The sequence below is a fragment of the Macrosteles quadrilineatus genome, unplaced genomic scaffold (assembly GCF_028750875.1).
Source record: "Macrosteles quadrilineatus isolate MER2022 unplaced genomic scaffold, UCM_ALF_1.0 Scaffold_2__2_contigs__length_208266976, whole genome shotgun sequence".
Classification (NCBI taxonomy): Eukaryota; Metazoa; Arthropoda; class Insecta; order Hemiptera; family Cicadellidae; genus Macrosteles; species Macrosteles quadrilineatus.
In genome coordinates, this window is record NW_026542595.1 from 18904866 (window position 1) to 18917008 (window position 12143).

Below are 12143 nucleotides of genomic sequence, written 5' to 3' on the forward strand. Positions count from 1 at the left end.
CAGACACGGCCTGTGCGCTCGCACCACAGCCAGGTACAAGGTAGGTTACGTGCTGTGTTCTTCTATCTGCTCAATTCATGTGCCAACCCCTACCTGTACGCTCTGCTCGCCCAGCAGTACCGCAGGGATCTGTTTGTGCTACTCAGCAGACACGGCCTGTGCGCCCGCACCACAGCCAGGTACAAGGTAGGTTACCTGTGTGTTCTTCTATCTGCTCAATTCATGTGCCAACCCCTACCTGTACGCTCTGCTCGCCCAGCAGTACCGCAGGGATCTGTTTGTGCTACTCAGCAGACACGGCCTGTGCGCTCGCACCACAGCCAGGTACAAGGTAGGTTACGTGCTGTGTTCTTCTATCTGCTCAATTCATGTGCCAACCCCTACCTGTACGCTCTGCCCACCCAGCAGTACCGCAGGGATCTGTTTGTGCTACTCAGCAGACACGGCCTGTGCGCTCGCACCACAGCCAGGTACAAGGTAGGTTACGTGCTGTGTTCTTCTATCTGCTCAATTCATGTGCCAACCCCTACCTGTACGCTCTGCTCGCCCAGCAGTACCGCAGGGATCTGTTTGTGCTACTCAGCAGACACGGCCTGTGTGCCCGCACCGCAGCCAGGTACAAGGTAGGTTACGTGTTGTGTTCTTCTATCTGCTCAATTCGTGTGCCAACCCCTACCTGTACGCTCTGCTCACCCAGCAGTACCGCAGGGATCTGTTTGTGCTACTCAGCAGACACGGCCTGTGCGCCCGCACCACAGCCAGGTACAAGGTAGGTTACCTGTGTGTTCTTCTATCTGCTCAATTCGTGTGCCAACCCCTACCTGTACGCTCTGCTCACCCAGCAGTACCGCAGGGATCTGTTTGTGCTACTCAGCAGACACGGCCTGTGCGCCCGCACCACAGCCAGGTACAAGGTAGGTTACGTGCTGTGTTCTTCTATCTGCTCAATTCATGTGCCAACCCCTACCTGTACGCTCTGCTCACCCAGCAGTACCGCAGGGATCTGTTTGTGCTACTCAGCAGACACGGCCTGTGCGCCCGCACCACAGCCAGGTACAAGGTAGGCTATTATGTGCTGTGTTTTTCTATCAGCTCAATTTTATATAATGACTTAGCTATTTTGATACATACATGCTTTTGTTGAGAATGAATGCAAATAGAATGCGAGTTTTTGGAGTTGGTGCACTAAAGCAATGTGCTAGTATCATAGCTGTAGCATTGCCAATGTTATTTTCAAATAATAACTAACTGTAATAATTGGGGTAGTTGGGAAGTATATAGTTCTCGTTTAGTAGTCAGATGATCGCCAGTTCGATCCGATTAATAAGTCATTGATTATTAGGCTTTTAGTAATTGTAAATGGCTAAAATTAGCTGGCCATAGACAGCGCTTCACTCATTTTCGCCACTAAGTTCGCACCCTGATGTGTTGGCATCGTGTAGTTGTAATCTAATGCTGCAACTATTTTAAAGTAAGATACAAACACTTGCAGCTTGGACATGGTGAATCTGACAGAGGTCAGGGATGAAATTTTGTTAGTCACGTGAGCCGGATTAGTTTATAGAAACAGATACAACCAATGAAATTTGCGTAATTCTGACCAGGTTGACTGTGTGATCTGGTTAGACATATCTGTTTCAGGAAACCACCCAACATTCATTCAAGTATAACACGAACGGAGGATTTTAAATACGAAAAACATAATTGATGCAACTTTTTATATGTATACGTTTTGCATAAAGTTATCTAATACAGCTAATACCTAGCATTGTTTTGTTAGGATTATTCAAAATAACTATCCATGTTGTGGATGAATTCTAAAACAGTTTATTGTTAGACATTAGTTGTTTAACGAATTAATATAAGCCAATAACATAATGTTAAAACTTGCAATACTGCTGTAAGCTTTTGAGGTTATTTTAAGAAACAAATACTGAAGTACACATTGTTTACGTATTTTATGCTTCTTCAGGGCGTTCCAATTTACAACAGCAATGATGGTAATACACACGTACAAATCGACTACATTCCTAATACAACAACTACCATGTGATGTCCAAACTACAACTATGAAATATACTTATAAAATGATTATCACCATTAACTATTGGATACTAAAATGTATTAACTGTCGAAGCTGTCACCTAAATTTTTCTGTTCTTTTAATTATTTTGTTATTAAAACATTAAAGTTGGCCAACAATACGGTATTTTATTTACTACCTCAACCATCAGTCAAATTAACAAGCATAATGCATTAATGTTTATTGATATATTGATAGTTAATTGAGTAATAGTTTAAATTTTTAGGAACGCAATTAAAATGAAGCGAACTCGATATAGGAGAAATTTGCTAAAACAGGAAATAAATAGGAAGACATAGAAAAATCAAACTCAGGCTACAAAGTCGCCAGTTTAGATACGGTAGAAGTTGAGTTAAAGCGCCGTAGTGACAGTCGTATAGTGAGATGGACGGAGAGCTGGCACACGAGACGCAGTGGCCCCGAGCCAAGGCACACTGCACACTGTATTTGTGTTCCGGTCCTTCTGTAAGCAAGTTTTTATAGGTCGAACAAGATCTATAAATAGGCCATGATGACAAACTTGAATAAAAGTTGACTAGCACAAGGAATACTAGATGTTGTTATAGCTATGATTGGTTATGTGTAGGTTTTGTCATTGTTTAGGACTATAGTTTTGTATAAAGATGAAAATATAACTGGTTCTACGTATTTACGGAGTGTGGTTGTAGAAATTTAATGATGTATACAAAATAAGTTAGTGTAAGTGATTGAAATAAAGTCGTTGAACATCCTTCATCTTGGATGTTTCATCTAGAGGCCGGAAAAATATAAATTATGTGAAAATTAAATAGCTTTATCCATAATTTTCTGAAGAATTAATCCCTTAATACTATAACGAATTGACCGATCACCAAATGACGTTTGTTCAAGAGAAAACAACAAGGATGTATCTTATTATAGTTTTTTGTATTTTTATAGTATTTGTACATGGGAAAATAGTATGTTATAGCCTATTAACTTTGCATAAAATACTGCAACCCCCAATACTGTATATATTACGGTTCATAAGTTATTTTATATTTCACCTTACCCAAAGTGATAATAGAAACTCCTATCGCTTACCTCACTATAAAAACTTTTGACAAGCAAATGTTAGAAAGAATGTGGCAGATTGCTGATACCGCTTATTAATATTATGTTATCAATAAAAAAAGCTGTAAAAAATCGTAAATCTAAGTATCTGTTTAGGGGACTGGAGTAATCGAACGTGGAGGAATACCACAGAACACCCAACGACGAGGAGTCACACCTGAGAGCACCAACCATCGAGGGTCACTACTGACAACCGTTACCTCCCTAGACTGTCCTACAAGGCCAGGCTCTCTAGACATGGTGCCGGAATGTCCCCTAGCCATCCTCTCTAGAGAACACAGCGAGAACACACTAAACAAGTCTAGCTCTTACCTCTAGTCACCACTGAATATTGCTACCCCACTGGACTGTCCCATACGATCAAGCTCTTTGGACATGGTGCCGGAATGTCCCCTGGCCATCCTCTCTGGAGAACACGGCGATAACACACTAAACAAGTCTAGCTCTTACCTCTAGTCACCACTGAATATTGCTACCCCACTTGACTGTCCCGTACGATCAAGCTCTCTTGACATGGTGCCGGAATGTCCCCTGGCCATCCTCTCTAGAGAATACAGCGATAACACACTAAACAAGTCTAGCTCTTACCTCTAGTCACCACTGAATATTGCTACCCCACTTGACTGTCCCGTACGATCAAGCTCTCTTGACATGGTGCCGGAATGTCCCCTGGCCATCCTCTCTAGAGAATACAGCGATAACACACTAAACAAGTCTAGCTCTTACCTCTAGTCACCACTGAATATTGCTACCCCACTTGACTGTCCCGTACGATCAAGCTCTCTTGACATGGTGCCGGAATGTCCCCTGGCCATCCTCTCTGGAGAACACAGCGATAACACACTAAACAAGTCTAGCTCTTACCTCTAGTCACCACTGAATATTGCTACCCCACTTGACTGTCCCGTACGATCAAGCTCTCTTGACATGGTGCCGGAATGTCCCCTGGCCATCCTCTCTAGAGAACACAGCGATAACACACTAAACAAGTCTAGCTCTTACCTCTAGTCACCACTGAATATTGCTACCCCACTTGACTGTCCCGTACGATCAAGCTCTCTTGACATGGTGCCGGAATGTCCCCTGGCCATCCTCTCTGGAGAACACAGCGATAACACACTAAACAAGTCTAGCTCTTACCTCTAGTCACCACTGAATATTGCTACCCCACTTGACTGTCCCGTACGATCAAGCTCTCTTGACATGGTGCCGGAATGTCCCCTGGCCATCCTCTCTGGAGAACACAGCGATAACACACTAAACAAGTCTAGCTCTTACCTCTAGTCACCACTGAATATTGCTACCCCACTTGACTGTCCCGTACGATCAAGCTCTCTGGACATGGTGACGGAATGTCCCCTGGCCATCCTCTCTAGAGAGCACAGCGAGAACACACTAATCAAGTCTAGCTCCTCTAGCCACCACTGACTACCATTTACTTCCTAGGCTGTCCTACACGGCAAGACTCTCTCCCCGGTCCCGGAATGTCGTATTGCCATATACTCTACAGAGCACAGCGAGAAAACACTCTAAAATTCTAGCTCTTACCTCTATTTACCACTGACTTCTGTCACCTCACTGGACAGTCCCACACGGTCAGCTAGTTGGGGTTTCCCCGGGCTATCCTCTCCAGAGAGCACAGTCTAGAACACAGCTGTCCATCTTCAGGGATAATAGTAAGAATACTACCAAGAAGTACATCCCTTACCTGGTTATCATTGGCCTTTCCCGGGTCTCTTTAGATTTTTCTATCAATCATTTTAGCCTCTGGATTGCTTATATATTAATTGATATTATAAGGCCTTACCTTAGCAATCCTGTTTTTTGATCCGAAATTAATTTTTGGCCCGAAGGTCCATCATCAGTCGGATTTTTCTACCTAAGTGTACTCTCTAGGCTTTATCCTTGAGTGAATCCCATTGCTGGATTGCATAAAAGAAGCAGATGTCATTCTAGCAAGCCATGAGCTTGAGGGGGGGTACCTGAATGGAGGTAAATAAATATAAAAAAAACTACGAATTATATGGTTTTTCCAAATCCAGCTAGACGTTCTAATGTCCATATATTTTCATCCGTACATTTGAAAGCCTAGTTTTTAAATAATAATTCCTAGCAGAGTACCCGTTCTTCGTGCGAGGTTGGCATTTAAGCATAAAATGCTTATTGCAGTTGTACTTAAGCTTTGCGTTTGCATTGGGGAGGACACAGTTTGATGAAATTTGGTTCTTTAAAATTTATGGTATACTATAGTTTAACACATATTCCATAGCCATAATGTTCTACCACTGCACCTAAACAATAGACAAAAATTATCAAACATTCAAAATACACCGCCGCAGCAAACCTGCAGACTTAGCGAATTTCCATTTGCCTTTTTGGATTTACAATCAAATAACTCTTTTAAAATATCACATCTATTCTCTATCTAAACAGCAATTAGTTTAACGAGTATTTAGGTTTGCTGCAACAGGGAGGATAATAGTGTTTTTTTTTTTTTTTGTAAAATGTTTATAGTTTAGTAACTGATAAATGCAAATTTTATAAAAATATGTATGTAATGCGTGATTGAACTTCAAACAAACAAACAAACACACAACATTTCTACAATAGGAACTTCGTGTTGTATTTAGCATTTTTTAAATAATTAAAACAGATAGTTAATGCTCACTAGGTACAACCTATCTTAAGGAACCAAAGTGAATACTGTATCTGTTATATTATAATGGGTTTGTAATCCCTTTTATAAACCTACTAGCTGTTGTACCCGCGCTTGGCAACTAGAAGAGGACGCGAAATAGTAAACTTTTTGATCTTTCCATCGTTAAGGCACACATCCACCAACACTTTGGCAATTGTTGAAAACAAAATTCAACCGAACCAACAAAATTCAACCGAACCATTTTGTTTGATAAAAGTTTATGGCTTTTAAATCAGATAAGTAAAGAAAGTCACCATTTTGGTTTGGATTAATTTAAATCTTATTAAATAGCATACTTTAATGGTAAATTTTCATTAATTTACATCACTTACTTTATTTAAAGTTTACTTTCATATGTTTCGTTAGTAAGCAAATCTAACTAAATTTTTTTTCAAAATCCCTGACGGGGTTTTGGGTACCTTTAAGACTGCCCCAGTGCTAAGCCCTGAAAGTTATCACGAAACTGATGGTGAATAAACCTACTCCATTAAATTTTGTATGTACAGTATGTATCAAGTTTTGAGGCCATCGCTCCAGTGGTGTTTGAGTCTCTATCACTGCCAAATGAACATTTATATAAAAATATACAAACCCAAATCCGCTATTATAGGCCTATACGCCTAGACTTATAGATATTACTACACATTTATCTGTACTTAACGGCCCAGATGACACTTAATCAACTAGGTTCAGAAATATAGGCTTTAAAGTGAATTAAGAATTCACATTTGTCAACAGCACAAAATACTCATTAAAAACTAATCTAGAATCGTACTTGATCTTGAAAAAGCGAGTGGAAGGCTCAAATGAAACATTCCCGTATCGTAAACCCCTCTTCTTTATATGTTACATCACACATGTGACACAATAGGCTCCTAAACTTACAGAACCTCTCCCTCTATCCTTATAAATAAATGTCTGTGTTCAACTATGTAAATGTACTTTTCTATGTTTGTAAATACTGAAAAATAAATGTTATTTTTTCTATAACATGTGTTTTTATTCTAACTAAATGTAAATAGGTAATTCCGATACCAATTGCAAACTTATCCTTGTTTCGCAACATCCCTACAGGAGAGGAAATTTAATCAAAATTAATTTAGTTCAATTAAAATATGTTTAATCAGGTTAAATGAAAAAAAAATATAAAGGAATAAACAGAAACGCCGAAATATTATCTACGTCATGTAGTGAACATATTTCATAATATTTTTTAGCTATCCACGAGAATTGAAAATATATGTGGAAGTATGACACACAGTCACAGTAGGGGGCTTTGGTCACCCCTGGGTCCATGACTCAGCAGTTTTTAAAATTCTGCAGATTTTAAATTGCATGACTCAGCAGTTTTTAAATTGGAAAAGTTTGTCTTAAGCTTTAGGAACATCGTTAATTTATCCATCCAAATCTTAGTCATGGCATTTTTATTTTATTTTTTTTTGTAATATATTCTTATTTTGAGTTGGTAGTGGTGTGACTATGCACATGCTGGAAAAGTAGCATACTTAATCTTTCATATTGTTGCTGCTGTTCCCTCATTAATTTGTTTACTTCCCGTTTTAGAGTTCGGACATTTACGGCATCAGTGTCGTTTACACCATCACCTAAATTTCGTATTTGATTATTAGAAGCATCGAAGCTCCCAGGATTGAAAAGTTCGTTTGGACTCTTATTCTTCATCAAACAATGGTTTTTTAAATAACTTAGATTTATAGCATCATTATCTAATGTTGGTTCTCCAACATTTTGCAATATCCGATTCTTCATGTAGTAATTACCACTAGGAGTTAAGATTAAGCTCTCTTGGGATTGATTGATATTTTCTTTCCGAAGAACATAGTCTTCATGACGTCCGAACTTGTCTACACTCATTTTTGTACTGAATCCTCAACACGTGTGTAACAGTAATAAATACTTTCTTGAAATTAGGTCAAGGTCATTCAGAGTAATTTTTAAAAAATAAACATATTGACCTAACGAATTAGGTCAATATGTTTATTTTTTATTATTTTTTTTATTTTTTTTATTTATTTATTTTTTCTTATTACAATTGTCACACATACCATTTTCTAAGAATACAATGTCTAACAATAATAGATGTTTCAAATTTACAATTAATTATTTACAAATTTACAGGACTAGAGTAGTTGAAGTGTTAATTCTGTCGAGTTATTTCCTGTTTGACCGTGAGAGACAAGACATAGTTTTCCAGCTTCAATCGACTCCACATCTTCATTTTGAAGCAATGTAACAAATCGCTTTGGAAGATAAATTTGAAATCGAGGCATGTCTCCTCCCTTGTAAGGCGCTTCACTTAATGCTGCAACGATTCCATCACCAACAGATGTATCCACTTTTTTCATAAAGTGAATTATGTACTGTTTCTTTTCCTTCAGCTCAAAGCATTTTTTAATCGGTAGTATGCTTGATTTTGATTGTTGATTAAATAAATCCACCAAGGTCTGCAGTTTTGAGTCAGCCATTATTTGTGTTGAATGATGATATTAGGGATGTTGAGATAATACTGTTGAGCTCCTGGCTCCAAAACTCTATTTATGCCTATACCCCCACCACTCTATCCCCTCCACTAAGGCTCACTTTATTTCACTTTCTAGTGTTGCTTTTAAACCATAAGCATTAGATATGGCACAGTTAGAAAATCTATGTTTGTTGCATCTAACACCAATGCATATTCCAGGAAAATTTTGCTCTTTTTTTCTCATAATGTTATAAACTGTTGCTCTTGAAGGAACATACAATGATAAAAATTCACACTTTTCTAAACCTGATGTAAAAATAAACTTGTACTTGCTACAATATTTTATCAGTATGTTTTCAAGTTCGCTGTATTCCACAAATCCTTCATGCCATGATAAATGATGGAAGAATTTCGAAAGCCACTTGTTGGTTCTTGAATTCTTTTATGAAATGATTATGATTATGAAATGGAAACGGTGCTTTAAAAAGAAAGTAGTTTGTTACGCCAGATTTTAGATCTAAAATAACTAATTCTTTCACTATGTATTCATCATTGTTTCCTCTGAATGCTTGAAACTCAATTACACAAGAGTTGTGTTCAGATAAACAAGAAAATTCTTTCCATCGGTACTTTTGTGCATCCATCATGAATATCCGTATGCAACTGCAATTTTGCACAGTTAACTTCAATTATATGTGTTTCCCCCACCACTTGTTAAATACATTGTGTAAAAGCTTCTCTGTTTCATTAACTACTTCATAATCATTTCTTCACTTTTTATCTTAACTGATTCTTCTTCCATTACACTCAAGTCATTTATTGTGTTTTGAGGGAGTGTACATATCAAGTTACGGAACAGATAAACCTCTTGTGGCAATCTGTTGTATATTGAATTATCTAACGGGCTATAGATCAAAGGAGTGTCCTGTCCATCTTCAATCGTATTCACCAAATAATCTTTAATTGTTGTTTTAGATGACTCTAGTTGGTGCATGTATCTTTCAATAGCAGGTATAGAATTAATCAATATTTCCAATTCATCTCTGTTAAAAAGCACCTTATCATCGTGGGATGAAAGGTTTCTAACTCGTACAAATAAATCACCACGAACTTTAATATTACCAACTTCAATATCAGAACTTTCCACAGTTATATTAGTTTTCTTCCCATATACTTTGTTAATGAGGTAGCAATGAATTAGGTGTATGGATTTGTTAAAAGAGTTTCATGAATCTTCAAAAAATGTTATTTGTTTTCCTCCATGATTGAGTAAAACACCTGGTGAATAATCCAGAAATTTACAAAATCCAACCGTAACATTTTTGTTGGTGCATACGGATAAGGGATATACAATGCGCAAAAATATTTCACTCAACATGAAAAAAGGAATGCACTCTTGTTGTTTTTTCATACGTTTGTTTGATGTTTTCTTTTCAATGATTATTTTTTCTTGTTGGTTATTTTGGATCATTTCATTGGTATTGGTTGTATCATCTGTGTTATCTTCATTGATTTTTCTTTTCAAATTTTGCGTCAACAAATATTGTTCATTGTTAGAATTTTCAAGATCGTTTTCTTTTAGAAAATAACTGTCGTTTTCCGACTCGTTGTGTAAATTTCCGAAAACCTCCATTTTGTTGAAACCGATGTTTCCACGATGAATGTGCTTTCAAGTCTGAACCTTTTCATGTGTGTCCACTCATATTTATACCGATTTCAAGATATTAGGATGGGGATAGGTGTCATATTACAACACTTTTTTCACAATCCCTGTAAGCGGGGTGTATGTGACAATTGAATCATGCAAGATCAAACAGTAAGCCGTAGTGTTTGCAGGGATATTATCTTCAAACTCTAGTTCCAAACGAATGTCAACTGTTGATGATTTTAACGATTCATTTTGTTTTGAACAGTCAATAACAATTATTGGGGCATCGGAAGCAAACATTTTAGGGTCAAGCAGGGGTGAGTTTGTTTTTCCATAGTAGGATGATTGAAATCTTGCATACATATCATACAGTAGAGAAAATCTGTTTTTTGTAAATGTAACATTTAAGTTGTCATATGGAAAAAACTGAGAATTGAGAAACAACTTGACATTTGTAAGATTACAATGGTCAAATTTTCCTGCATGTTTAGTTATTTCATTTCTTTTTCCAGTTTGCAATGCAAATATAACATATCTTGGTTTCTCTAGATGAGTAGAGGTTTTTATGCTCCATGTGTGTCTTTGTGTAGTTAGGAGAGATGGGTATTCGTGCATTTCCCAACTCCTAAAGGGTAACACAATTTCCCGGTCCGAATTTAACTGCTTCAGAATAGCTAAGCGATGTTCATCAGCTATTTTAAGATGAGGTACTCTCCAAACAATCTTATCTAGAAAAACTTTCCACTCCAATTTATCTGAGGTTGTTCCATCAGGTGCAACAATCAAATCATTGTTTGTTGATGAGCGTAATAAAACCAACTCATGTTTTATATTAATTATTATCCTTTTATAGTCCTCTGTAAATCCAAGTAGCATCCAAAGTGGCACGCAAAAATCAAAGTATCCATTGGACGAAGGTGTAAAAGAGTTATGAGAAGGTAGTACCCAACCAGATGTATGTAGACTATTAGTTTCCTTGGATGATAAAGAAACAAGGTTTTTTAAAGTACTAGAAATGCCTACTCGCTTAGTAGAGTCTACTGTAATCCCTGATAATTCATACCTGATTTCTTCGAATAGATACGACATTGGATTGTTAATAAATGGCACAGTTGAGCCTGCTGTCATTCCATCTTTTTTAGTTACCCTACCTTCTATGTATAGGTAACTTTCACAAGGTAATGTGTAAGCATCCTGTTGTTGAATTGGTATACGAATTTCATCGTTATTTCCAAATTTTGATGAAGCGTAAGGATGATGAGAGTGGTACTCTTTTTCCCAAAGGCTCTCGTCGAACAGAGGTCCTTGGCGAATGTTCAATACGTCCATGTTCACTTACAATCAATCCAATTTCTTCCAAGAAATTTATGTTTTCTCTCGTTAACTGGTTGCTAGTTGCTGAAGAAATGAGAGCTTCCTTTGGAGACTCTCTTCTTATAAAGCTTAGCCCCATTGATTTTTTTCTTTTACGTTGTGGCTCTAATGTGCAGCCTCAATGATATATCTTCACCTCTAAAGTCCACAGGGTTATCGTCTTGATCTAATATGCTCACCTCAATGTCTGAAATAGAAGTGGTATTTAAAGGCAGGTACACGAGGTTATGAGGTTTTTCAATTATTTTAAATCCTGGTGCAACAGTCGGGTAAAATGTGTGTAAAATATGGTGGTTACCACCGTTTTTATACGATCCTTGTACAATATTACACATTATATTTATTGTATTCACTTTTATTATATTTACTGTATCTGGTCCGATATGAGTTTTGTTAGGCTCCAGTATTTCAGTCGATGGGGGAAATCCTAATAACATTCCCAAAGACTTTGGTTGTTTAAAATCAATGTAAAACCTTGATTTAATTTCTGTTCTTAGTAAACTATTATTCGCTTTAATTTCAATATTTTCTTTCCCCATTTTCTTTTGTAGCTCCTCATTAATGGACTCAATTTCATAAGAACCTGTGCCCAACGTAACTGTTTCCATAAACTGTGACCCATCACTGGAAGGCTTTTTCTTGTAATAGTGAAATTTATTGTTTACATCTTCCGTTATGTTTGGAATGGAATTGTATGTTGTAAAGTCCAGAAGGGTGACCTCCCATATTTTATCTTGTTGTAAATGTAAAGCAGGAAATAGAGTTGTCC

The 12143-nt window shown here is 37.4% G+C and overlaps 1 protein-coding gene across 1 annotated transcript in view; it reads left to right on the forward strand.

Moving 5' to 3' along the window:
• LOC128983972 (lutropin-choriogonadotropic hormone receptor-like) overlaps positions 1 to 4901 on the forward strand; it is a 95721-nt gene extending 90820 nt beyond the window's left edge. Inside the window, exon 18 of the mRNA XM_054403254.1 lies at positions 3272 to 4901. Within this exon, the coding sequence (XP_054259229.1) occupies positions 3272 to 3493 (222 nt within the window). The 3' untranslated portion in view covers positions 3494 to 4901. The remainder of the gene's footprint in view (positions 1 to 3271) is intronic.
• The last annotated feature ends 7242 nt before the right edge of the window (positions 4902 to 12143 follow it).